The sequence below is a fragment of the Candidozyma pseudohaemuli genome, assembly GCF_003013735.1.
Source record: "Candidozyma pseudohaemuli strain B12108 chromosome Unknown scaffold00001, whole genome shotgun sequence".
Taxonomy (NCBI): Eukaryota; Fungi; Ascomycota; class Pichiomycetes; order Serinales; family Metschnikowiaceae; genus Candidozyma; species Candidozyma pseudohaemuli.
Genome location: NW_020194435.1, coordinates 1,074,745 through 1,101,459, shown reverse-complemented (window position 1 = coordinate 1,101,459; position 26,715 = coordinate 1,074,745). Strand labels below are relative to the sequence as shown.

The 26,715-nt window shown below is 49.5% G+C and overlaps 11 protein-coding genes across 11 annotated transcripts; 7 read left to right on the top strand and 4 right to left on the bottom strand.

Annotated features, from left to right (window-relative positions):
* Positions 1 to 172: 172 nt before the first annotated feature.
* C7M61_000489 (acyl-CoA thioesterase II) lies at positions 173 to 1,186 on the top strand (the record flags this gene model as incomplete). The annotated part of the gene is made up of 1 exon (XM_024855931.1): positions 173 to 1,186. One exon carries the CDS (start codon positions 173 to 175, stop codon positions 1,184 to 1,186), a length of 1,014 nt encoding a protein of 337 aa, XP_024715530.1.
* Positions 1,187 to 2,518: 1,332 nt separating this feature from the next.
* On the top strand, positions 2,519 to 3,538 carry C7M61_000488 (acyl-CoA thioesterase II; the record flags this gene model as incomplete). Its single annotated transcript, XM_024855930.1, has 1 exon — positions 2,519 to 3,538. The coding sequence occupies one exon, from the start codon at positions 2,519 to 2,521 to the stop codon at positions 3,536 to 3,538; it is 1,020 nt and encodes a 339-aa protein (XP_024715529.1).
* A 73-nt stretch (positions 3,539 to 3,611) lies between these two features.
* On the top strand, positions 3,612 to 5,699 carry VPS33 (tethering complex ATP-binding subunit; the record flags this gene model as incomplete). The annotated part of the gene is made up of 1 exon (XM_024855929.1): positions 3,612 to 5,699. The coding sequence occupies one exon, from the start codon at positions 3,612 to 3,614 to the stop codon at positions 5,697 to 5,699; it is 2,088 nt and encodes a 695-aa protein (XP_024715528.1).
* An 897-nt stretch (positions 5,700 to 6,596) lies between these two features.
* On the bottom strand, positions 6,597 to 7,898 carry C7M61_000486 (uncharacterized protein; the record flags this gene model as incomplete). Its single annotated transcript, XM_024855928.1, has 1 exon — positions 6,597 to 7,898. One exon carries the CDS (start codon positions 7,896 to 7,898, stop codon positions 6,597 to 6,599), a length of 1,302 nt encoding a protein of 433 aa, XP_024715527.1.
* Positions 7,899 to 9,220: 1,322 nt separating this feature from the next.
* Positions 9,221 to 10,474, top strand: IDP1 (isocitrate dehydrogenase (NADP(+)); the record flags this gene model as incomplete). Its single annotated transcript, XM_024855927.1, has 1 exon — positions 9,221 to 10,474. One exon carries the CDS (start codon positions 9,221 to 9,223, stop codon positions 10,472 to 10,474), a length of 1,254 nt encoding a protein of 417 aa, XP_024715526.1.
* A 2,727-nt stretch (positions 10,475 to 13,201) lies between these two features.
* Positions 13,202 to 14,497, top strand: C7M61_000484 (uncharacterized protein; the record flags this gene model as incomplete). The annotated part of the gene is made up of 1 exon (XM_024855926.1): positions 13,202 to 14,497. The coding sequence occupies one exon, from the start codon at positions 13,202 to 13,204 to the stop codon at positions 14,495 to 14,497; it is 1,296 nt and encodes a 431-aa protein (XP_024715525.1).
* A 1,004-nt stretch (positions 14,498 to 15,501) lies between these two features.
* Positions 15,502 to 17,733, top strand: C7M61_000483 (Golgi transport complex subunit; the record flags this gene model as incomplete). The annotated part of the gene is made up of 1 exon (XM_024855925.1): positions 15,502 to 17,733. The coding sequence occupies one exon, from the start codon at positions 15,502 to 15,504 to the stop codon at positions 17,731 to 17,733; it is 2,232 nt and encodes a 743-aa protein (XP_024715524.1).
* Positions 17,734 to 19,187: 1,454 nt separating this feature from the next.
* On the bottom strand, positions 19,188 to 20,393 carry C7M61_000482 (2-(3-amino-3-carboxypropyl)histidine synthase; the record flags this gene model as incomplete). The annotated part of the gene is made up of 1 exon (XM_024855924.1): positions 19,188 to 20,393. One exon carries the CDS (start codon positions 20,391 to 20,393, stop codon positions 19,188 to 19,190), a length of 1,206 nt encoding a protein of 401 aa, XP_024715523.1.
* Positions 20,394 to 20,441: 48 nt separating this feature from the next.
* Positions 20,442 to 21,863, top strand: C7M61_000481 (Hsp90 cochaperone; the record flags this gene model as incomplete). Its single annotated transcript, XM_024855923.1, has 1 exon — positions 20,442 to 21,863. One exon carries the CDS (start codon positions 20,442 to 20,444, stop codon positions 21,861 to 21,863), a length of 1,422 nt encoding a protein of 473 aa, XP_024715522.1.
* A 290-nt stretch (positions 21,864 to 22,153) lies between these two features.
* Positions 22,154 to 23,413, bottom strand: C7M61_000480 (uncharacterized protein; the record flags this gene model as incomplete). The annotated part of the gene is made up of 1 exon (XM_024855922.1): positions 22,154 to 23,413. One exon carries the CDS (start codon positions 23,411 to 23,413, stop codon positions 22,154 to 22,156), a length of 1,260 nt encoding a protein of 419 aa, XP_024715521.1.
* Positions 23,414 to 24,377: 964 nt separating this feature from the next.
* On the bottom strand, positions 24,378 to 26,453 carry C7M61_000479 (uncharacterized protein; the record flags this gene model as incomplete). The annotated part of the gene is made up of 1 exon (XM_024855921.1): positions 24,378 to 26,453. The coding sequence occupies one exon, from the start codon at positions 26,451 to 26,453 to the stop codon at positions 24,378 to 24,380; it is 2,076 nt and encodes a 691-aa protein (XP_024715520.1).
* Positions 26,454 to 26,715: the final 262 nt, after the last annotated feature.

The window sequence follows — 26,715 nt, the reverse complement described above, 5'->3', positions numbered from 1 at the left end:
AGCAAATCTCAGTAATTCTAATAGAAGCTCTCCACACTTTGTCATCACACCCGTGCACCACCAGCCTCAAGCGCATGAGGAAGCTGATAACCTCGGTCTCCAGTACGCATCTCGAAAATATAAAAAGCAGAACTTCTGTCGGAAAAATCTTACATATACTTACACTAGACATATGGGTCTTGAAGAGCTTTACGCGAACGACAACGTTTGTCGCTTAGAAGAGAAGTTTTCCGTGGTGAAGAAGCTGGACACGGAGTTCGAGGGAAAATACCCGTTGGAATTGTTTAGAGAAGGTGCTAGAGGAGTTTATGGAGGCGAGTTTGCTGCCCAGAGCTTGCTGGCCGCTTATGACTCAATTGACGACCCTGAATTCTCTCCACACTCCTTCCACTCCTACTTCCTCAAGGCCGGAAGCAATGAGTCCAAGATGAGATATGAAATAGAGAAGACGTCACAGGGCCGGAACTATTGTTCCAGATTGGTGAAGACGTACCAGCTGCACACGAACCAGCTTTGCTACATTATGATCGCATCTTTCACAAGAAACAACCTGATTGACAAGAGGAAGAAGGAATTTGCTGAGTTGGACGAGCAGAAGAAGTACCACCCTAGAACAAAGGTACCCTTGGAGTTCACCAGTAGCCCACACCCTTGGTTTGACAAGTACGTGGACCGTCTTGATGAGCTTCCATCTTTTGAGCATACCAATGGTAACCTCTTGACTGTTCTCCCCCCAGAGGTTATGAGAAACAACCCAAAGGAGGACGAGCTCTCTCTTGAGATTCCTTACCGCAGATACGGAGGTTTTTTCAAGGTCAATGACCGTCTCGAATTGGCTAAGAACCCAGCAAAGCAGAGGCACATTGATCTTACTTTTGGGTCCGACTCGTACTTCTTGGTCACCATGGTGAGAGCCCTTGGCATTCCTCTCATGTCCAAAGGTGCTCTTGATTTTTTCAGAGTCTCATTGGACCACACGGTTTACTTCCATGACAACGACTTTGATCCTACAGACTTTTTGTTCATGGACTATAACTTTGAGCGGTTGTCGAACGACAGGGTATTGTGTGCGGTGCGTATCTATGGTCGCAACAGAAAGCACATAGCCACAGTGACCCAGGAAGCCCTTACGTATGTGCCGCTTCCACTTGCCGATAAATCGAAGGGTGCTTCGTACAAGCTCTAGGGTGTATTTATTTTACGAATTATGCAGATTACTCTACGTGGAGTTGTTGTATAGTAGGGTAGTGAGAGCGACATCGATGGCTGCAAACCACATTTCCCGTGGACGCAAGATCAGATTCAGCTCAAGGGGCTAACATATCAATACATGAGATCTATACAATGACAAGGGACCGGGAAATCGCTCGAAATCGGTATGACCGTACTAAGAAAAAAAAGACGGTTCTAGGCAGCCTTGAATGAATGGGCCTCACGCTCACAACTTGCATCAAAACGCAATCGAGATCTAACCAGATCTTGCATAATCAAGAGCAAGTGAGATGTAGTGGTTAGAGGAAAATGGTGGAAGGGATGAATGGAATGAGCAACATTTCAGGAATGTAGTGGTTATACTGGTGGGCTCAGGGGGCCACTTGCTGCCTAGAGTGGTCCAGCTGTGAGGACGGAATCTGTAGGATGCAAGATGTATCTAGTGCATCAAGAATAGATTGCATCAATGGTCTCCTAGGTTCGGATTGAGAATTGAAACCAGGGAGGAAGCGTTTGTCTTTATAGTGTGTGAGGAGGGTAGGTGCAGATACTAGGGTTTACAAAATTTGTCTCTCTTTTACTCTGTGGAGCACTTTTGTCTCAACGGTCCATCGGTACACAAAAAATATCTAGCCGATACGCATACCTAGGCTTTTCAGAAATGGACATTTGGCGATGAGAAAAATTTGCCAAACTGTGAAAAATCATATCTCCTGCTTCCCCTCCTTACAAGCTCCAAATTTTTACTATCACACTGAAGGCTGGCCCTGTAGCCTTAGGAGGCTCAAGTGAAAAAGTCAGACCCCACATTTCGCAGCCGACCCACAAACACATATTCTCCATCGGTGCCCGATCTCCAGGTACGTGTTCCCACTACAATGGCCGAAATGTACAAACTAAAAAAACACAAACCCACGTTCATCTCGAAAACCCCACGGCATCACGGCAAAGTCCTCGGGGTACTTGCCGATGTTCTTCTCCGGTGCTTAGCTCCGGAGCCGCAACTCGAGATCGTTTCTCACCACTAATCCATACCTCGGTTGCACCAAATTCACGATCTTTTCGTCACCAGAAAAAGCTTAACTCACACTGTGGCCCACTAAGTAAATCCGAATTTCAGCCTCGTGCCGTCATTGTTATCGGTGCACTTCCATATGAAAACGGTCCTTTCATTCTGCCCCGCCGGGACCGCGGTACACCAGCCGGCATAATTCCCCAGCCTGAGATAAATACCACAAGGAAGTCTGCTGGTGGATGTATGAGTAAAACACAGCAAATTCCACTTTCAGACGTCTACGCCGAGCACATGTCCAATTTCGAGGAGGCATTGGGCATCAAGGAGGGCCGGCCCGAGGGCGACGTTCACGTTTTCATTCTGAATCACAAGTTGACCAAACCCCAGAAAAACAGTAAAGGTGTTTATGGAGGCAATTTGGCGGGCCAGGCGCTTCTCGCTGCGATCAAGACGGCCCCCGAAGGTTTCACGCCGCATTCGCTTCACTCTCATTTCGTGAAAAGTGTCAGTGACCAGCAGAAGGTGAAATGGACTGTGGAGGAGGTCTCCAACGGAAAGACCTTCTGCAACCGCAGTGTCAAGGCGTGGCAGGATAAGCTGATCAGATACATTGCGAATATTTCCTTGACCAGGAAGAACTCGTTCAAGCAGGCGGAGCGGGAATACTACGATTACGAAGAGAGACAGGAGAAGTTGAAGAAGGAAGCTGCAGCCAAGGGAGAGGAATACGATCCAGAAAGCGAAGACGCTGAGCCAATGAAGCTCAAACCATTCTCTTTCCAGACTCCGCTCCCCCGCTGGTTGTTGGAAGAACGCAAAGAAGACATGCCAGTAGACAAGCGCTCTGCAAACAGATACATCTACCACAAAATCCCCCATCAGTTTGTGTCGCTAGAGGACACGAGATACGAGGACCGCGTGCCTGTGACAGAGCGCAAGATGTCGTTCTTTGTTCGTTTGGGCGACGGGTCGCTCAAAATCAAGGACCCTGCTTTCCAGTTTGTCGGGCTTGGAGTGTTGCTGGACTCGCTCTTTTTGACCCGCCTCGCGAGAGTGTTGAGGATATCTACGGTCAATTTGAGCAAGACGGGCCACTACTTCTCCGTCTCGCTCGACCACGTCATCTACTTCCACGACTCCGAATTCGATTGCACGCAATGGGTAGCCTTTGGGTTCAAGGCGGTGCGCTTGACCAACAACAGGGTACTTTTAGAGGCTGAGATGTACAACGAGGCCGGCCAGCACGTAGCCACCATCATTCAGGAAGGTCTTGTTCATTTCAACGGGCTCGAAAAGCTGGCCCATCTTTAGACGATATACGCTTTTTGCAACCACTCACTAGTAGCGATTTTCCTGCACCTCTTGTTATCACTCACCACCTACCATGACAAACTCACCCAATGAATTGGGGGCGTCATTGAATCGAAAAACCACCGAAAATCTCTTTGATGTATTGAGAAAGATACACACATCAGACAATTTATTTGTTTTGAGCCGAAAGCTCTCCCAGGAGTTGAACTACCTCACCTCCTTTCTGGAGCTCAAGTCCAGAGGCAAGTTCGATAGATTGGTCTGGCTCGAGACATTAGCCTCGTCGGACGACGTGCTGCAATATGTGTCCGGATACGGTGGCTTGATTGTTGTGCTTGAGGATACTCATGTCAGTCTCGACCTTTTCAGCAAGATATGGCCGCACCTCAGTCGTCAAAAAGTGAAGGTGAGTCTCATCGTGAAGGATCTCGGTCGTGCTTTTTACTATGAGCTCGTTAAGATTTTGGGATCTCCTCCAGACGACTTATTCAAAAATGCTACAAATGTCGACTTGACTCAGAATACAATCCGTATCAACTCCTTCGTTCGCTTAATGAACTGGCAAACCCTCCCCTTGTGTGTCGAAGACTTCGTGCTTACACTCAACATGGAATTGGGTGGCCTTCAACTGTACTTTGAAAATCCTATTCCACAACTTTCGCTTCTATCGGATGCCTTAGTTCAGATCGTCAACTTCACCAAAACAAACGAGACCATAAAGTTCAAGAACTTATTTGCCAAAGGAGACCATTCAGCGGCTCTTTCCAACATTTTCATGAACGACAAGCTATCGGAGTACCTTGCATCGGGATTTAGTCCTAATGAGAGAGAATTTTACACCTCCAAACTTCGAGGCAATACCGACTTGGTCATTCTTGAGAGAAACCTAGACTACTTTCCGCTCCTTTTAGATCACATGAACTACCTGGGTCTACTTGATGATTTGTTTGGTACGCTGGACGAACTAAACAACGTTTTAGAGCTGGGAGACAAGCTCAATGACGAATTGTACGAGAACATCAAAGACCTTAATTTCGCCTCTATTGGCATGAAGCTCAATAAACTCGCACGCTTCATTCAGCTGGAACTTGGCAACAAAGACAATCTCCAGGAAATCTCGGAGATCAAGGAGCTTGTGAAGAACTTGGGCAACTTGACTTCGAAACAAGAATTAGTCAGAAAGCACACCGCTTTAAGTGAAGCAATTCTTGAAAAGATAAAGAACAACAGGGAGGGCAATTTCAAGCATGACATTCGTGAATGGTGGCTTGAACTACAAAACGAGATTTTTAATCTCGACTACAAAAGGCAGATTGCCAAATTTCAGGACTTGATTAATCAAGGATGCACGGAGTCGATGGCCTTGAGCTGCGCTGCACTTATCTCGTTGATCAACGATGGCTTTAAGCCTAAAGATTTTACGCTTGTGGAAGAGCAGATCCACTCCTACTTTGGTCTAGAAGCGGCATTTGCTTTCAGGAAGATGCGTGATTTGAAAATTATCAAAGCAGTCAACAAGGGCACTGACTTTTTTAGTGGCTTCACATTTGGCAAATCGGAGATCGAAACCACTACCACAACGACCTCAGATACCCATGGAAAAGACGACAATACGCTTATTGACAAGACATATGATGACATAAACTCTTTGGGTATAACCGGCGGTCAAGATGTCTACAAATCGACGTACACGCTTATCAGCAAATTTTGGAATCTACATCCATTAGAAGAAGAGGGCGAGGAGCCTATCATCGAGACTCTTTATGATTACCCCAACCCATCATTTGCATATCCTTCAGCGAGTGTGCTGTTGATAGCTCGACTTATCGAGGCGCTCTACTTTCGTGATTTCCTCAAGTACAAACCCGTGAACAACGTATACCGTCGACCAAATTGGGAGAAGCTCAACTTGGACGCCATGTTCAGAGGCCAAACAATCGATGAGAATATCTGTGATGATCTGGATAACCGCAAGAGCGAGGCTTCCAAGAACTCCAGACCAGAGTATGTTCTCGCAGTATTCGTGGGAGGCATCACAAGGGGAGAGATCACCGTGTTACGGTACTTACAAGGCAAATTAGCCAAACAGAATAAGACACTCTTGGTTTTAACAAGTGGAATTGTGAGCAACCACAAGCTCATAAGCGTGGCCAATCAATGAGCCGATGCACTACAGGCATTCAAATGGTGTAACGTTTATTGATGCAAAAGAATGGAATAAGTCGATGACCTGAGCACGCTTTGTTCCCGAGCTGTTTAGACAGAGTCCTCAGCCTCTTTCTTGGCCTTCAACTCGGCGTAGAAGGCCTCTCTCTTCTGGACCAAAGGCTTGTGCTCGTATTGCCAGTAAAGACCGGCCAAGACGAAACCACAGCCAAAGCCGATGGTGATATCGGAGATGATCTTTCTTCTCAAGGTACCGGTGATTGGAGCGATGGCAGACATGCTGGTAGTAATGTGTTTCTTATTGAAAGATGGTTGTTGAAATTGAGAACCAATGGGCGCTTATCTACAGGCTGCACTGGAAAAGTGGTACAACAAATTTGTGAGCAATGGGTGCAGCACCAGCCAATTGGAGCGCGGTAATACCGTGGAAGCGTTGGAGTGGTGCGACCCTCAGGCTACGCTGAGAGGGGGTGTACGGGTTTATCATCTATGAGCAGCGAATGGCTTGATTTTAGAAAAACTCAAGTAAAACACACACAACGAAATAATGATCGCCAGATTGGGATTGAGAACCGCCAGACCAGCCAGAAATTTCCAGACCTCTGCCAGAGCCATGAACAAGGTGTTCGGTGAGCCTGCCACTGGTGTCTACTCCAACTTGCCTTTCAAGGTGAAGAACGTCAAGATCCCATTCGGTGTCAAGTGGTGGGGTGTCTTCGGCTTCTTCTTCTCCTTCCCATTCATCACTGCATACGTTCACATGAAGAGAGCCGGTAACCTTTAAGTGTCTTCATTTCCATCATCATTACACCTAATGCTTTAGTGGCCGGCTGTATATACTAGAATCAAATCTATTCGTGACATGACATTGTAGCTGTTTTGTATCTATACATTATACATCGAATCTGACACGTTTCACTATCCTATCCTCAGCAACACCGGGTCTTTTGAGGCTCGACTTGCCGTTGAAAGGCTTGGTCTCTGATGTCTCAACAGGGTTGCCTGTAATGCGCTCGAAATCGGTGTCAGTAACCATTTTTTCAGGGTCGTAGCCAAACTGATCTTCGTCATCATCGTCGTCGTTATTCTCGTTCAATGAGTGTGATGGGGACATGTGAGTAATCTCGTTCTTCGGGCTGCCCAAGAATGAGTCCGAGAAGTTGAAGGAAGTGACGTTGAGGCCTAGTTGTGCAGCAAGAGACGTATCGTCCTTTGGAACCTCTTGGACCTCGGGAGGCGTCATTTGTTTTTCTTCCATTGCAACAGCCTCTTCCTTCTTCACAATGGGTAGGCCCCATCCTTTGACAAACGCATCGAATGCTAGATCCTCATCTCCCGCCAACACCTTGAGAGGGTCAAACTGCTTTGGAATTAGAGTTATTTCAATCTTCTTGAGATCTTTGTCCAAAGCACTCTGCTTCTTCTCCAACACACTTCTGAATAGAGCCAGCTGTTGGAAGCTTTGGTCGTCAAGAGCTCTTCTGACTTGCTGCAACTCTGCTGCGTAGGGCTCCTTAATCTTTTCAAGATCTATTTTCGAACTCATCATGACTGTTTCACTTATGCTGTTGATGATTAAAATTAGTTTGTTTCTGACGCCGTGGAACAGGTGTATTTGCGCCTTCTTGGCTTCATCAATGAAGGCCTCTTCATGCTGTCCGAAACGTTCAAGATCTTCATCCATAGCGATGACATATTGAAGCAAGTAGTTGGCTTCTCTTAGAAGCGTATCTCTGCTGATCCTTACGTTTTCCTGACCGGAGCTGTTCAAGGATGTCGCCTTGATGATGAATTGCTCAATCTTCAGAAGCACATCGTGTGGAAAAAGCTCAGCTCCAGTAGTCGTTCTACCCGTGAGCCATGTTTTGAATAAATTGATCAAGTTCTGCCTGGTTAGGGTGTCTGTAACCACGAGGTAACTTTCTGTGAAGATTTTGTGCAAATTCCTGGCAAAAAGCAAGTTGTATGGATTGCCAATGTTCTTGACAATGGAGTCCATCAAGTAGAACGTATGAAGCTTGTACTTCGGTATAATCTTTAGTATTCTTTCCTCGATGAGGGACACAATGATGGTAGCCTTGTCGATGTGGCGTTCAGCCAATGCAGTGAGTTCTGTGATTAAAGCCCTGGAGTTTAGAGTGAGCGAGGATAGTAGGTGCTGGAAGTACTCCGCACTGAAGGGCTCGTCACTCATGTTACAATTATTACAGTGTGTTGCTTGTCACACGAAATTGGCCGACCTGAACGAGTCCTGGAAGAATCACACAATGATGATGCGGTGTCTACGAAGCAATCGAGTGGATAGCACAGAATTAGCTGATACTTAGCGGGGCAGCTGGGGTGGCTGATGAAAAGAAGATAGGTAGGAGAAACAATCTATTCTCACAAAAATCGGTGAGCTAAGGCCGTGGCGTGTGCGTGTGCAGGTCACTCACACCTGCTAGCTTGAAGCCCTCTTTTTCCTCAACACCATATGCGGCCGTGCAGGTTCAGTAGATCGAGGAAATTTGCAGCCATCCTGACGAAACTGACTAAACTGAGGTATGTCTGACAAGACTTTTCTCACAGGAGGCAACTTCCTGTGTTTTATATGTTTCATGTTTTCGACGCGTATAGGCGGAAGTCTGCAAGGCTGAAGGGGTGGACGTGATGGTCGACGTGGGGATGTTGTTATTCCCGTAGGCTGGGGAAGTCGGTCGATATTGTATTTCTTTGGTCTGGGAAGGAAGTGAGAAAAGAGCTGTCGTTTCAATCGGCGATTCTTCTGCTGTAACGATTGAGTTTCCACACGTAAGTACAAGAGCTCAGCCATTAAGCTCTCTCCCTTCGACATGCCCGTATGAGGAGCCCTAGAGCATACTCTTTCGTTGACTGCAATCTGTCGAAATGAGTCTAGGGGGCAGTAATACTCGGAAAGCATGCCATTGACCACCTTGAGCGCGACAGATAGAGACATGTCCTTGGGAACCTCGAGATTTTCTATAGTTGGAGGTGTTCTTTCTTGCTCCCCTTCTCTATTCACTTCATTTGCAGAAAGCGTGCACTGAACACACCGAGCTTGGACTAGGGTTAGTGTGGTACTTGACCATCCAGGGTCTCACAAACCTTCATTCTGGCAGGTGCCACATAAGCGATATCTGGCAGTGAAGACCAAATCGCTGGAGGCGTTGCAGTTGCAAACAAAACATTTATCTCTCGTCATGAAAAGAGAGTAGCTGCTCCAGAAATGGTGGAGAAAGACACCTGCTTTTATACCTGGCCGTCGCATGGCTGCAAAAACGGCAGGCACCCTCATCACGTGCACAGTGAAACAGGCATAAACGACAATTCCAAGCTATTCATCTAACCCCGAATCGATGAAAGTTTTCCCAATCTTTCGAAGCTGACTTATATTCTGACTCCGTCGGTGACTAATCGCACCTTATCGAGGCCGATACCGGGAAGCCGCGGTGAGGTCCGGGCCGAAAAAAATTGATAGTATAAGTTGACCAACCTCACCACTACTAGCCGTGCAACATGATTCGTAACATTCGCCAGTTTTCAACGTCCCGGGCGGCGTTGCAGAAGATCAAGGTCAAGAACCCCATCGTCGAGATGGACGGTGACGAAATGACCAGAATCATTTGGGCAAGAATCAAGGACAAGTTGATCAACCCATACTTGGATGTCGACTTGAAGTATTACGACTTGGGTATCGAGGCCAGAGACAAGACTGAGGACCAGATTACCATTGATGCTGCTAACGCCATCAAGGAGTACGGTGTGGGTGTCAAGTGTGCCACGATTACCCCGGACGAAGCTAGAGTTGCGGAATTCAACTTGAAGAAGATGTGGTTGTCACCCAACGGAACCATCAGAAACATTTTGGGCGGCACTGTGTTCAGGGAGTCAATTATCATCCCCCGTATTCCTCGTCTTGTTCCAGGCTGGGAAAAACCCATTGTTATTGGAAGACATGCCCATGGTGACCAATACAAAGCTACGGATTTGGTAATTGAGGAGCCAGGCAAGTTGGAGGTTGTGTTTACCCCCAGCAATGGCGGAGATAAAATCACAAAAACGATCTTCGACTACAAGGGCCGCGGAGTTGGGTTGGCGATGTACAACACCGACGAGTCCATTAGAGGATTTGCGCATTCGTCGTTCAAGATGGCATTGGCACAGGGTTTGCCTTTGTACCTCTCTACAAAGAACACTATCTTGAAGAAGTACGACGGCCGTTTCAAGGACATTTTCCAGGAGATTTACGATGCCGAATACGCCCAGCAGTTTGAGGCCAAGGGCTTGTGGTACGAGCACCGTTTGATCGACGACATGGTGGCGCAGATGATCAAGTCCAAGGGAGGATTTGTCATGGCCTTGAAGAACTACGACGGAGATGTCCAGTCGGACATTGTTGCTCAGGGATTCGGCTCCTTGGGCCTCATGACCTCTGCGTTGATGACTCCTGATGGAAAAGCGTATGAGAGTGAAGCGGCACACGGCACTGTCACCAGACACTTTAGACAGCACCAGCAGGGTAAGGAAACGTCGACCAACTCTATTGCGTCGATTTTCGCCTGGACCCGAGGCCTCGTCCAAAGAGGCACATTGGACAATACACCAGAAGTGGTAGAGTTTGCCCGCAAGTTGGAGCAGGCCACGGTGGGCCTTGTGCAAGAGGACGGAATCATGACCAAGGATTTGGCATTGGCATGTGGCCGTACGGACCGTGAGTCTTATGTGACAACGACCGAATTCTTGGACGCTGTCGGAGACAAGTTGAAGTGAAAGAATGGTCGGAGATAAATCCGAACAATAATCAGGCGTTATTTGTTCAAATCCGACGGGTGGTATTTGTCACAAAGCTGAAGCGTGGAAGTAGACGAGGCTCGAGCAGTCTAGAATAAAAAGAAAGTCAAAAAGCCGTAACCACCGGAGATGTTGCCAAGCACCGCATTTATCATCGGAGTCGTAAATGACCTGCCAACCTGCCACATGGACAATGCCTCGACTTATTTAAGGTGATGCAACATGGCGCCCTCCACCATCAACAGATGCGAGGCCACCGATATTTCGAAGATGGGTGTTGGTGGAGGATGCAAAAGTAAGTTGGCCGCTTGGACGAAAAAAAGAAAAAAATAGTAATCGGCTTAAACTGTGTCAGACGAGTTCCCCATCAAGACCGGCTCGTGAACTTCAGCAGCCGATGGAGTAGAGCACCGGCTTTTTGGGACAAAGGAACGTGCCGATCTTTCCCAAGGTGTTTCATTGTCGATTGCAGGGTCCACTAAATACGGTGGGAGTTTTGAAGTCAGGCACAAATGCCCACAGGTATCACAAGTATAAACGGCAGTGGCATATGAGATAGACAATCAAAGATCGACGAACAAAGGCGGCGTAGTCAGGGATGAGGCATGGCCACGCAAAGATAGGCTCTGGGCTGAGTGACCGAGGGGATTTTGGGCCTGAGTTGGGAGAATGATGATGGAACGGTTATGGGGATTGTGGGGGTGGAGTTGTGGTGATAGCGAGAGGGATTTGAAAAATGCGAGGTAAAGACAAAAAAAAAAAAAAAAAATAAAAAAATATAAAAAAAATCTTATCAACTGGCCGTCCCAAAAGAGCCCGAGAAGCAGATGCCCCTGACCGCGAAGGATCGACACGCCTTAGATCAAGCGTGGGGTGCATTTACTTGTTGATGTCTCGAAACAAGTAGTAGGCCGAGATGCAACCGGACTTGTTTTTAACAAGCGGCGGCGTTGGTGCCTAAAAAATAGAAGCCGAGGTGCATGACCTCCTTCTTGTTCGGGCAACTGTGCACTGCCCAAGCCACCCGTGGCGGTGAGAGGACAATGCGGCTGATGAAACCACGCAGCGCTCTGCAACGCTCGACGCAGCCCAAGCGACCCAGCGCAGGGGCTGAAACGGATCGTATGACGGTGAAACTGGGTAACGCCGAGGTGAGCGTTTACAACCATCGATGCTGGAAGTGTCGCCAGCCTCCCTCCGCAAACGCTCTTAATACCCGGAGACCCCAAGGTTGCAGTGACAACTCCGCCTGACAACAGCAGAACAATCAGATCGTTCATACAATGCGCGCGTCGAGAAGCCCGATGGGCCAAGATGCCATTGACCGTTTGTCTCATTTACCCACGGCAAACGTGAAACGTCCACCGAGAAACAAACCGACACACGGAACTGCCATCGAAAAGTTGGGTCTCTTGTGTCAAAAATAAAGCCGATGCCGCCATAACCACCACCACATCCACCACCCCCACCACCCAATCCCACCGAGTCCCACGCCGCAGCTGTTTCTGGAAATAAACATCTCCTGTGGGTTACTGCAAGCGCACGCATTGGGCCTTGCCTTAAAGCTACAGCATGGCTCTCCCACTACGAGGCAAGCCGGGTATACTAGCTTATCAGGCTGCAGAGCGCATGGGGCAGTGAGGAGCTTGGCGGTTGCTGGTTGTAATTTCAGAAGGTGGCAGGTATCATGAAATGGGCTTGCCTTGAGTAGATGCATTGATTTAGAGGAGGGCCCGCCTTCCCTACACGGCGCCACCTTGCCTTGCGGATCTCGCTTGTAGGAGGATCGTAGCCCTCGAGGTGGGAGGACGATCGATGTGTGGGATAGCCTGGCGGAGTTGCCATGGCAACAGGCGGTTTCTAGGCGTGGAACAAAACGGAAGAGGCTAACGGATCGGGACCTCCAGCCCGATGCCGCCTGTGCGTCTTGCCATGCTACGAGATCTGCATTGTGTGCACGCCCTGCACAACTCTCGGTGTTCCCTGCGCGGGTTCTCCTGGCCACCCATGCGGCCTCCAATGCGACTGCCCATGCGGGCCGTCTGCGCGTCCATGCACTGTCTCAAGGAAGACTGCCACCGAAACGTACCTGCAATGCATGTCTGCGGCACCGTGGCCGGCCCCACACAGGCCCGACAGACTGATGCTGCGGCGTCTACACACTCCGCACACCCACCCGCATGTGCATGGGCCTCTGTCGCACTGGTTTTTGGGTCGCTTCCTCCTAACCAACCTGCTGCTACTACAAACTCCCACTCCGCCGTACCCTGCCATGGCAACTGTTCCGTATGTACCTGGTCCCACCTTGCGCGTGTGACGTACATGCTGCATGCGCCTACGTCGTCGGCACTAGCCCCACCCCCCAATCCTCCTCCTCCCTCATATATATATAGCACCTCCCCGTCTCCCTTCGTCTCCATCCACCTTTTTTTATACATTTGGTCTATCGTTGTTTGGGCAGATCCCATTGATCCTCGATCGACAGCCTCCTCCCGCCGGACTCTCCCCTGCACATCTAGCCGCTGCCTTTTAGCTTAAAAAACCGGTCCCCGGGTCTCGTCCATCAGTTTTTCGCAGCCGTTCTCTTGCTGCCCCCTGCTCCCGCCTAGATCTCGAGCAACCCACCTTTCAGCAACTAGCTATTCCTATATACTTGAGGCCGCCGGCCATTCCACCCTTGTCCTTGCCTAGTGCTGCCGTCCCCAAATGTCAAATACCCTTCCTCCGGTGTCCCACCTCACCTCCTCGCTAAATGTGCTTCCTCCCAACAGGCCTCTTCCCCCAGTCTACTACAGAGCTCCTCAGCACTCAATTCCTTCCCAGCACTCAATTCCGCCTCAGCACATCCCCCAGCTCACCCCGGCCGTGCCAGTGTGGGCCCGCTTGCCGGAACCTTACTATGAGCTTCCCCCTCCACAGTACTACCCGGGCCCTCTGCTCGTGCAATATTCGTTGAACCAGCCTCCTGCGGCTCCTCGAACCCACGATTACCGTTTTGTCGAAGACCATAAGCCCCGCAAGAAGCAGCGCAAGGAACCACATACCCTGGTGTTCCGCTTCCAGGACTCCTTCAAAGACTCGTACAAGCACGGCAAGCGCCTTTTCCCGGACTCCCATGAAAAGTACCCTGTCACGCTGCTCCAGGACGCATTGCAGGCGGTTCCTCCACAACATGCTCATGATCTCCAGGAAAACGTCTACCCATCCATCGTCACCAAGAAGTACAGTGCTTCTGCTCTCGGGGCCAACCGTTCCCACTTGCTAGTTTACGAGTACCCCTTGGCCACGCAATGGGTCATCTGGGACTACGAAACAGGCTACACGCATCTCACGGGCTTGTGGAGGGCTGCTCTTCACGAACATGCGCTTCATAAGAACAAGAACGGCGTGGTCCACGTGAAGCCCAATGCCAAAGCCGATATCGTGAAGCTTCTCGAGTCCACCCCTCAGGCCTTGCACCCATACATCAAGCGGGTCCGTGGTGGGTTCTTGAAGATCCAGGGCACCTGGGTGCCTCACAGCTTGTGCAAGCGCTTGGCCAGAAGCTTCTGCTACTACATCCGGTACCAACTCGTCCCCATTTTTGGTCCCGACTTCCCCGACCTCTGTCTTGGTCCAGACGACCCAGGCTTTGGCGAACTCCGCTTCGACGCCTGTGGTGACGAATTCCATCTCGACACGCCTGCTGGCTCAGAACTGTGTCCCATCTCCCCCACCCTGGCCCCGGACCTGGCTTCCTCCACCAGCAGCAACGAAACCCCCCACTCCACCCATTTCGATAATTACTCCACCCGGCCCAAGACGGAAAGACTGGGGAGTATACTGTCGCAGCCGTCATTTCTGCTGGTGTCGCTGGGTCTGACGAACGTGTCGCTGCCTGACCGTCCGGCGGCGAAAAGAGACGACGAGCTGAGAATGTCCTACGCTGACATGGTAGATATTGTGAATGCCTCCAAGTGCCTTCAAAGGCTACGCCAAGGTCTGGGAAGCGACCAGGAATGAGAAAGCGGCTCCCACGGGCAGGCCCGTATACATGAGCCCCACGCTACAGCGACGCTACAGCGACTATATGTGATTTTTCTCTGTTGAAATAGTGTTAATGAAATGAGGACAATGAACCCGTGTGTATTATTCCCTAGCCATGGCTCTGCACAATGCACCCTTCACTTGCCGCAACCTCCACTGTGTGTCCTGCAGGATGTAGCCAGGTCCTCCCTCAAGACACATGAGGATCGGCAGGCTAAGTGTCAAGCAGCACTAACGAGCTCTCTTAAGATCTAAAGATGTTCATAACCAAAAACAGGAAAAATCTCCTGTCAACCGGTCCACCCTGCCTTTCCACAAACCTTCCACCCTCGAACCCAGCCTTCGCTCCGCCACGCTTGCTCTCCGCGCAGCAACTAATCCTAGGTCTAGATACCCCATGTTCCTCAAAAGCCTTATCTCTCCATCTCCAGACATGCTGTCGACCATTCCCAAGCAAACTCTTACCCCGGCCGCTTTAACCGCCCCGCATCAGCAATAAAAAAAAATGCTTTTGTGCTTCCCCGTTCCTGGCACTATTCCATATCGGGCCCGAGTGCTGTGGCTAAGTTGATCGCCCCTCACATAGACCTGGGGCTTGTTTAGAGGCTTGACGATGCAGCGGAAATGCCACCGCGCAAACCTCAGCCATCGGGCAACGGGCGATTTTCACCGTGTTGCAGTTTTGAGGAAAGAAGCTTCTCTGGGTCGGCGTAGATTGGGAATCTAGGAAGTTGCAAACGGCTCCCTGCACGTGATGCGGCACGTGACATAGTTCTCCACAACGTCACCTCCAACCGCCACGTCACCAAAACCCAAAATCCTTTTTTGTAGTGCCCTCTGAAAACCACCCCCTCTGCCTCTTTCACCCCTCAGGCCCTCATGGCCAAAACGGAGTGGGTGTCTCAGATCGACGGGACCACACCCGTGCACCATATCAACAGATACACTTCTCGCTACCACCTCTTCATCGAACAAGTACGATGGATTTCGTTACCTTCGAGTCGTTTTCAAACGATGAGCATCTTCCGCTGCCTCAACCGTCCCTCCTGCTTCCCCTCAAGCCGCACATTGAGAACTTGGGGCTCATGCTGAACCTCTCAAATCTCAAATCTCTCTTGAAGCTGAAAGACCAGCATGTTGAGGGCGAGACAGAGGCAGCAGAGGCGCATCTTGCTGAAAAATACGCAGCGTTGTCCTTGAAGCTGTTGGAGTCAAATCACGAAACTGAGTCTGTGGAGGTCCAGGCCGATTCTAGAGTGTCTGCGTTATCGAAACGTTTGGCTAGAGCGCTCAACCCTTCCTTGACGGATGCAGAGATAAGAGAGCTTTTTGGGTTGCTAGAGAGCAAGAATACGGACATTTCCGTCATTACGGATCCTGGCGTGATGGGGTCTGTGGCTCGAAAAAACGCCAGAGGTGAAGTCGAAGCTGATTTGATCAGAAACCACACATTAGCATTGGCGGACTACGGTAAGGTTGTACGTCAGCTTGAAAACTTGGGCAATCGTGTCGCCTCTTTGGATCTGCTTGTTTCCGACGTGAATCAGAGGCTTGAGTCTGACCAGAAGAGCGCTTCCCACATATCAAAAGACATTCACCAACTCACGAACAAACAAGCAGGTTACAAGATCAAGAAAGAGCTCTTGGCCAACTTCAAACGGACCTTTACGCTCAATGAGTACGAGCAGCATTTGCTCACTTCTGGCGATATTAATGCCGAATTCTTTACTGCCTTGTCTCGTGCTGAGGAAATCAACAAAAAGTGTCTGATCCTTCTAGCGCTAGACGACCCTACGCTAGGCCAAGGTGTCATGGCAAAATCCACCGAGCTCATTGAGCGTGCCGTCAATAAGATCCTCACGTTTTGCAACCGGTCTTTGACAAATCTTTACCTGATGAACGATAAATCTCGGACCGAGACCTTGCACAAATGCATGAAGTACCTCAAGACCAATTCTGTCAGATATGCAGCGGTGATAGACACATATGTGGACTCCAGAATTTCGGGAGTGCTTGAGGAATTTGCAGCTCAAACCAACAGCAAGCCAACCACTAGCCACACCACCAAGGAACCCAGACCTGTTTATTACACCTCGCATGATCCTGTCCGGTTTGTTGCTGACATATTGGCGTACGTGCATTCTGTCGTGGTCAATGAAACAGAGATCCTTGAGGGTTTGTTTCAGGACGACTCAGATGATTTCAAGGAGACCAAATCGGACATGATGAGCCGGATTCTAGGCGCATTGGGCCGGCCCGTCAAAGCCACGATTGACCAACTCATGTCTCTGGAAACAAAGCTCTCGACGATCTACAAGATCTACACTAATCTCGAACTCTATCTTTTGATGTTCGAGAAGCTAGATTTTGCATCCCTGCTCGTAGAGATCTTGCAGTCGCTTCTCGGTGCTGCAAGGTCCCGAATCACCACTACCGTGAGCAATCGATTGGCAACTGTGGCGTCGCTGAACTCGGCGCAAATGGACTTGTCCGCCGATTTGCAACCTCCCGAATGGATTCTTAATTTCTACAGCGAATTGTTGCCAATTCTCGATGCAATGATGAGTGAAACGATTCTCCTGTTGCCAAAAAAAGAACACGACGAATTTTTGGATTTGGTGGTGGACAAGCCGATCGAAATCTTCGAATATCACTTGACCGGAGTTGTCAAGACGCTCAACAAAGAGGAGGTGCTTATTTTCAAGCAGAATTTTCTCGATTTGGTACTCTCGAAAATCATGCCACTTGCGTTTTTCAACGACAAGGTCTTGGAACTCAATCGGAAAATGCATGGAATTACGAAGGAGGTAACGCAATTTCACTTGGAGAAGCTCCTCAAGGAATGCCTGCTTTTCGATTTCTACAACATTGTCAATATGATCTGCCCCGTGGATGACGAAATCTTCGATGCGGATATGTACGAGGCGATTAAAGAAAACAAACTTTTTAACGAAACCACCATTGCCAGCGCAAACGACACGATGCAAGAGGTACTTCCCAACGCACTCCTCGACGTACAGAACAGCCTCATGAGACTCAACCTGCCTAGTATTGTGTCGGAAGTGGTTGAGGAAGTGATGGTCGGATTTACCAGTTTCTACCGCTACTTCAAGGAGATTGTGGAGAAATTCTTGGGAGAAGGATTATTCACCTGGCTGGCGATTGAAATAGCAACATTGTTAGGTGTGGAGAATGTTGTTCAAGGAGGCTGAAGAGGCTAAAAAATTGGAGCAATTGGTTTCACCATGCAGCGAAGCGGACCCGTGGAGGCAGCATTTCCGAATCGAGGTGAGTCGAGGGTGCTGCACCTCGAGGGATAATAATGTGGGGGTGAATGCATCGAGAACCCATGAGAAAAGATGGAGCCTCGAAGGCGGGGCCTCGGGCCAAGCATGTGCACTAGTCTATCATGCATTGCATCGCAGAGCGCATAGGGATGAAATCGAAGCATTCCAAAATGCGCTCTGCAAATGCACCACGCACCAGCGAACGCAATATTAAACATGGTAGCGGGCCCGCAACCTTCTCTTTCGCCTGAGGCCCAAAGCCTGGATATGCCGGTGACTTTCGTCCATGCATAGCACAGCATTGTGTGCGGCGCGAGCCTCCTCGGTGACACATTGGGCTAGCCGCCAGACAATGCCGTATCGAAAAAGACGGGACCTCCACTGGTTATGGTGCCTTGATCTGTAAATTCTACTCCTGAACAGGTTGGGTCACTGTTATCCGTATTGCCGATCGACGTATGGAACAAAGCTCCTCTGCTTATCTTGAGATTGGTCATCTTGCTCCCTGAAACGGCTGCGACCCTCAGGGATGTCTCACCAGCCCATTGTCCCTGATCTTCCTTTCTCCCTTCCACAATGGCACCTTATTGGGATGCCAGACAAGGTGATGCAAAAATGTGCCAAGCCGGAACCACATGGCGACCGCCGAGTGTCTCGAGAGAAGGGGCGTCGAGAAAAAAAATCGGTATAATTCTAGCCTTTGTGGTAGGCAACTTTAACCTCGCCGAGGCTCTATTGTGTCAGAAAGCAAAAGAGCTCGAAATGTACATATTGGGTCTGAGACACATCCGGTGAGAGAGCAGGCACATAACCCCAACGCCTTGCAAGAGGCGTTTTCCGAAAAATTCCTCCGTTACCTATATACATCGGTCCACAAGCCTCGGTGGACAAAACAACCTAAAATGAAATTCATTTCACTCAATTCGCCTCATTCTGTAGCCACAGAATGTAGTTCCTCTAGGAAGTTCCACGTACGATCACTTTGAGATCGGCTTATATGCTCAGCGGCTGAATGCTGGAGAATCTTTCCAAAATACCGTACGCAGCCCAACATCGGGAATTGCTAACTTTCCGTAAACAATTGACTCGAAAGCGCACTCTCATAACGCTCGTAAACCATATTCCACAAAACAAACCAGGTTCCACAAAACAGGTGTTCTCGAGGCAAAGAAGCAGAAAATGACAGTCCAGTGATACATTGCCTGCAATTGAGCAACACAAGCAGGTCCTTTATCAATTCGTGGCAAAGGGTGGCTGGTACATATCCGAACCCCCCAGTGTTGCCTTTACGGGAACTATACTTCTGTTTTTGACGGTTGTGTTGCTCAAGTTGGACCTTGCAAATATTTTCACATTTTCACACTTTCACACTCACAAGACTAGTCCCTGGCAGGCACATTTCCCCTTCCGTAGCCGTCCTTCCGGTAGTAGTCCATGGGATAGTAACCATCCTGCCAGCGGTCGCCGCCTATCATAACCATGGCCTCGTAAGGCGTGAGTAAAGGCTTCTCGAACGCATAGCCCCAGTCAATTGAAAGTCGAGGACAGGCCACTTGCACGAAAGCGTCGACATCGTCGAACATGGCCAATTTCTGTGGAAAAATCTCACTCAAGATGATCTTCACCGTTTCCACGCCAACTTGAGCCAACCCTTTCTCCAAACGGTCTAGCGTCTGCGGATTTCCCTGCCTACCCAAGGCTCCTAGTATAAGGCCCACCTTCTTTGCCTCCTTGGCATGCGAAATGGCGTCCTGGCGCACTTGCACCATCTGTTCTTGGTCGTAGCGTTCTCTCGTGAACTTACGCAGATACGGATCGTATCGATATGCTGGGATGTCGGGGTTATGTATCATGGCACTCTCGAGGTGGAAACGGCCGTCGCCAATGTACACCATGGCGTCTATATTTTGGTCTAGACGGGCCGAGGTGCACCCTAGAACTTCACCTTTCGATAGAGGCATAGTCTGAGGTGGGATGATGTAGATGGGTTCTTCTGCGGCTTCAAGCTTGCCTCTGATGCTGTGGATGGTGGGGTTAAATTGGATCGTGCCGAAACAGGCGATGGTGCTGCCCTGGGTAAAATTCTTCTGGATGGTATTGATAAGATGCTGCTCCTCGATGTTGATAGTGACAAAGACGTAAAGCACCTTGATGGCGGTGACATCGATAGGCACCAAGCAGGAGTGGGCGTAATGAATGATGAAATCACAGTCCAACGCTCTGGCGGTGTAGTCGTCGATACAGCATGCTCCGTAGGATACATCTCCCATCACCACAGTCTCCACCTCACAAAACTGCTCCAAAATGTCCGAGATGACCAAAGAATAAATAAGCAAGCCCTCTGGCATCTGGAGCGCCACCCGCTTCGCCTTGTGCTTCCGAATATTCCACACACACTTGTGGATCTCAAAGTTGTAGTTTGAAGGAAGTAACCTGATGGCCTCGTTTAACTCCTTATCGTCAAGGATATCCTGGGGAATCTGGTTGATGGCTCTTCCCATGTGTCTCTTGACCACGGGAACCACCGAGCCGTCCGCCGCCCGCGTGGTTTTCCTGCCCACAAATCGTCTTTTGGGTTTCTCCATGGTGGTTGCAACTTAGTTGATTTTCTCATCGCGCATGGTGATGAGGTAATGCTTACACCTTATTTCACCATCGACCAGAACGACGAGTATGTGTTCATCAACGTGAGCGTGTCGCATGTGAGATTCAGTGCTCTGGCCATCGAGATGGTGGTGGACAACGAGGTTTTCATTTTTTCCCTTAGTCCCTACTACCTCAGGCTCAGGCTTCCGTATGCTCTAGTGGATGACGAAAGGGCCCATGCTGAGTTTGATCTGAAGGAGGGAATTGTCAAGATCAAGGTGGCCAAGGAGAACAAGGGCCAGCTTTTTCCCGATTTGGACCTCACTGCTAAACTCTTAGCGAGGAAAAATGTTGAGCCCAAGAAGCCTTTGATCGAGGACTTGGATGTGGACAAGACGGAGGTTTCCTCGGGCGTGGAGGGGGAAAAACACGATTGGGAGATTGAGCAGGTGGAGGCCAAAGCCGAGGATCCACTTACGGTAACCTACGGCTTCAACAATGCCCATTCGGGCGTCATTGGTGTATCCATGTCGAATGGAAACGACATCAATGAATTGGGCAACCCTGAAGCTGCTCATGGTCCCGATAGGGTTCTCGAGCGTCTCATTAAGGAGAACATCAAGTTCGATCCCGAATACTACGCTGCTGATTACATAATGGAAAAGTACCCTTCTCCAGATGACGACAAGAGCTTTGTGGGCATTCTCAAGTGGAAGCTGCCTGCTACGAGGATGTTTGCCAACTGGTATAGCAAGAACCAGGCACTTCCAGCTGAAGAAAGAGCACAAGTCATGCCGGTGGAATTTTCCAAAGAGGAGCAGGAGAAAATGCTCCAGCTTCCAAGAAAGAACTACCTTGTTGATGATGCTGTCAAGCCCCAGCTCTACGTTCTTATCATTTCACTTCTTTTTGCATATCAGTTTGACCTACGAGAAAACGAGGGAGAGCACAACATCGAAAGTGCTTGGACAGTGGGCAAATTGGTGCCACAGTTTGCATTCTTGGATTCCCAAATTCACATTGCTAACGAAAGCTCTCAAGACACAATCCTTAAAGCTGCTATAATAGCCTCAATTCGCCGTGCACTCTCCTACCCGTTCCACAGAAACTACAAGCTTGTCAAGGCTGCATGGAACGACGTCTACTATACGCTTCGAGGAGGCAAGCGTATGGTTCTCAAATGTCTTCTTGACCTAAAGGAGCTTTTCCGCTATCATGACGTGTACTATGTATATGACAAGATATGGCTTGAGGACCTCTGTCTGTGGTTCATCGGCGACCAAGTCAGTGAGACCTTGATCAGGACGCTAGCCCACGACTTGAAAAAAGAGGTCGATGCGTTGCAAAAATCGGACATCACCTTCGAGAAAATAGACGACTCGCAGGATGGCGACGAGATGATTGCCTTGGATATCGGTGAGGTCGAGGTAATGGCCGAGGACTCGTTTGCCGCTGCAAACGGTGCTTAATGCTAAATAAGTTAGGGAAGTGGGCATCGCCAGCACTTGTGGTTGTAAGCTTTGCGGTGAGCTTGGGGGGTATAACAACAATGTATTAGCCGTTACCGCAGCACTGCTTCAGTGATTGCATTTCGTAAATCGTGTTTGACTTTTAGCTTTAGGAACATCAACAGACGTGCAATCGATTTGCCAGATCGGTAAACCATTTGCGCTACCGAATTGAGACTGTGGAAGGCACATCATGAAGACATAGCTTGGGGCCAATTGACGCTTGCTAAACACATAATGCATTGGACGGGCTAGTTTGTCAGGAGAATATCGTGCGGGAAGCGCCCCAGCGACTGAGACGTTTCACTGTTTGTGTCTGTTTCCTGCTTTTTCGGAGGCTCCTGCAATGTCACATCGCTGGTATCCATCAGAACGTCTGGGTCTTCACGCTTGAAGCTCGTCAGATCCACGCTTAGCCTTGAGCTGTGCCTGAGGTGGCCCAAGTCCACAGACATGTCGCCCGATTTGTGTCTTTTATGAGTTCGTTCCGGGCTTCTTTCGGGCTGGCCCGGGTTCTCGGGCTTCCAGTGGTGGAACTGTATAACGTGCTGGAACGACGTCATTGATTCTTGCGATGGAGGCTGGGGCATACGAGCTTGTTTATGTAGAGGCTGAGCCGGAGAAGGCTTTACCTGGATGGAAGAAGTTGCACCCAAGGGCAGCTGGAGGTGGCTTTTCGTCAGCAGTCTTGTTCGTGGTCCCGACCGCTCACCGGATCGATCCATGCTCTTGGGAGTTTCTGCCGGCATCGAGAAGTGCCGCTGGTGGGCCAGAATCGTCTTTTGTGCTGGTCTATATGGAGTTATCGGGTTTGACAAGTTAGCCACCGCTGCCGCACCGATTTTCGCTGGCGAAAGCGGTCTTCTGGAGCCCGAGCCGAATCTGTAATTTAGTGGCGCCACGGAGCTGGCATTATCGTGGTCCTGGCGGGCAATTCCGGGCCCAGTTGGCGCCTGAGAGCTGTGGCTCTGGTCTGGCGCTGCGAAGGAGTCCGAAGGCCGTTTCTGGTGATCCGGAAATCCACGGGATTCAGGAACAGACCCGACGCACATGGACGGAATCATATGAGGAGGAACTTCGTTCTGGATGGCGGTTTGGAGGATGGCGAGGTTGCGCAGGGCGAGTTCCAACCGAAGCTGTTCCTGGCGGGAACGCTCCTGCTCCGACCGGAGTCGTAGCGCCTCGACTAGATTGGCTTCTGTGAGCGGGATCGATGCAAATTGGGGGCCCAAAACCAGGTCTAGCGTGGCCCTGGGCGGGTATGGCGGGTGTTGTTCGAAATGCAGTGGTCTCTGGGGCAGCAAATAGGGAGCTTGCTGGAGATGGGGGGTGGATGCTGAGGCAGGTAGCCTGGAGGTCCCTTCGTCCGGGCGTGGTTTCTCTTCAGGCTTGACGGGAGACGCCAGCCTGGTTCTGGCATGGCCCGGATGCCTAGGATGCCTCTGGTCTCTGGAGGGTTCATCCTCCGAAAACTTGTCAATGAGGGAATGCACGCTCATGGATCCAGACATGATGTCCGGACATGTACCGGGCCTGAGCTTTTAAGTTGGGCAGGATCCTAGGACGGATCGGGTCTTCAAAGTGACAATGAGTCTAGGGGTAAACAAGAAGAGGAAGAGGTTAATGATGATGTAGACGATAATCGGGGCTTGGATCTCCTGCAGAGGCCAGGGGCCCGCGTCGTTGATCTGGCTAGGCCATTCCGCCATTCTGGGTGCAAACTGGAATTTGTGCCATGCCATGGAAATTTGGCTCCGAAACCGGCTGTGCTTACTACGACCAGCTAATTTCCCACAAGGGTTTTGGGCGTATGTGTGGAGAAAGCGTTGTTTGCAGCCATCGCTTGCTGCGCGGCTACGCCTGGGCGGTATTCCCAAATCTGCCGCCCAAAGTAACTAAATGCAGCTCACGTCAAGCTTCGCCGCAAACGCCCCAAAAGTAAATTAGCCTCACAAAAAGAGAATTTGCCTCACAAAAACACTTGGTGGCCTTCTCGGTGGGGCGACATTTATTTCCCATAATGCTCAGGTGCCATCCTCTCGAGTCTCGAGACTCGGCTCACCACCACACAGGCATACCGTACCACGCCTTGTGGTTCCCGTTCAACAACAACAACAAATAAGCTCTGGCGAGTGCCTCTGGACTGCCATTTGCTTGATTAAAACCGTAAATCAAACTTTCGTAACAAATCATTCATGGTGTCATGGAATGCACCGCGGTGCGCTAATAATTGCTGATATCATCACCTCGGCCATTGGCCGGCCTGATATAGCCCACCGGCTCTTCGGATCCAGTTTTTTCATAGATTCGACAGTACCGCGTGCCCTCTTCATTCACATACCCAACACATTGCGATATATAATGGGCTTGTCACCTTTGTTCGACAAGCCGCATTGTCACCAATGCTGATTGTACCGAACTGCCGATCCACAACACAAAACTAAGTTCCGTTGGAGGCTGCATCTCCGAGTTTACCTAAAAGTTCTCAATCTCGAAAACAACTTGTCCGTCATGCTTCTTTAAGTTGGTGATGTGGTTCTTGAACCGATTCCTCCAGTCGGTGACCTCGGATATTGGGAACTTCAATTCTCCCTTGAGCACAAGACGCAACCCCTCTTCTACCCATCTCTTCTTCACCTCCAAATCGAATTTCTCGTAGTAGCTGTATTTAGCCACAAACTGATTGGCGAATCCTTGCAGCCACTTCAGTGCCCACGGGTTAAACACATCCTTGCTAGTGTGATCCACGAGTTGGGTGATCAGATAGGATGGTTCTGACAAGTTGAACTTGCAGAAAGATATGAAGGAGCATCCATCAGCTTTTGGCTTCATGAGCTTCTCAAAGAGAGGACCCTTTGATTTACCAAAAAGCGTTGTCAACTGCACTCCAGATGCCAACCTTTGCTTGAATGGGAAATTGACCTCATCGAGGGCGCTCATTGTCATTGAATGCTGAAACATTTTCTTGCTTCCGATAATGTCAATGAACAAATCGATCTTGCATGTGTTAACATTTGATGAATCAATAGAGGTGCTTTCAGGGATCCCATCAAACATAGCTTCGATAAGCTCCGAGGCAAAGAAGGAAACCTTCTTGTAGTTCACGGGAGTCCTCTCTCCCGGAAGAACAAGGTCCTCATTGACCATATCATACGCTAAAACATGCACTTTGCGGGTCCCTCCACTGCCGAGTCTTTCAGCAACATTCCTCGTCTTGGCAAGGGAACTTTCTTTTACAACCAAAATCACATTGATTCTCTCTAAGATCTCAGAGTATGCACTCGAGAATAATGTCTGGAGGATTGTGTAGCCCAATTGAGTATCTCCACCATTGATGAGGATGTTTGCGGACCCCTGACGAGCGAACACTGAATCCATGACCAGAAGTGCCAGCTTAGCTCTGCAGTAAGAGCTGCCAAATACCGATAGTTTAGCCAAATCGGGCATCTCAACCTTTGCAGGGGTGTCCTTGATTTCTGTTTTCTTGGAAGGAGCTTCATCTGTTTGAGGAAGATCCGAGTTTGACAGGAAAAGCTCGGAGGATGAGCTCTTTTGGTCTTGATTGTCATCACCAGAGCCCACGGTAAATGATGATGCTGACTCAAATGACAAGTTGACGTCCACTGAGCCCAATTGTGTAAGAACTTCCTCGGGGACAGCTACCAAGACGTCTCTAGCCGGAGTTACAACTAAAGCAGACAGCAAAGCACCTTTACGGTCGTCCGGATTCACAACACCAAAAACAGTAGCCCCTGTCTCGAACTCAGTATTCTCGTACCTCGAGCCCGGTCTGATCACAGTGCCCACAAAGTCGAAACCCAAGCCGACCTTCGTATTGGAGAGGTTCACCAAGTACTTGCTGATCTTGGAAATGTCAAACGATGTGAGAGAGGCGTACTTTATGTCCACAAGCACAGAGTCAGCACTGCAAGGATTTGGAGTCTCCCAGTAGTTGAAGTTAAGTTCTGTCTGCTTGTTGACGACAGAGATGTCCTTGACTGCCACACATCTTCTATCTCTCATTTCGTTGAAAGGCTTGGCCTTGACTTTTGGCTCAAACACATTTTCAAGCACAGGCAATGGTCTGGGGCCTTCGGGCTTGGAGTCCAAATAAGCTAGCTCTGGGGGTATCTTGGAGAAAGGATTACTCTTCTCCTTGTCCTTTCTTCTTTCGTCCAAGTACTCGTGGTGCTCTTTGAGATCTTCCAGAGGCTCTGGAGCAAACCCCACTGACTTGCGTTTCTTGGGCTTTTCTTCAGACTTGGTGGAGGCTTCATCCGTAGGCTTAGGCTTGTCATCTTCCTCAACAGGGTCTTCATTGACCACAGCTTCCGTTTCGGTAGGTTTCGAAGAATCATCCGTTTTCAAAACTTCTGCCTCAGATTCTTCATTATTCTCCAATTTCTCTGCCTTTGGATCCTCTTCCTTTGTAGGCTTCTCAGCATCTGGAGCCTCCGAGGCATGAGTTTCCTCGACTTTCACAGAACTGTCAATTGCAGGTGTATCTGGTTCATGGGGCTCATTGTCCCTGGTCTCGTCAACTATAGTCATTATTTCTCGAAATTGTGAATTTCCCAATTCCTCAAGTAGTACAAAGGGCTTATCAGGATCAGCTGAACCCCGGACCGAACTTTCCTGCGCACATCCATACACCACTATCATCAAGACCTACTACTGTGTCCTTGATTGAACACCAAGGCACATAATTGATGTGGGTTTTTTTGCTACTATGCTACGTGCTTGCGGGCGCCGTCTCGCTTGCGTTTCTTCAGTACCATATCAATTTGTTGTTCCACCATAAGGTCTACTTGCT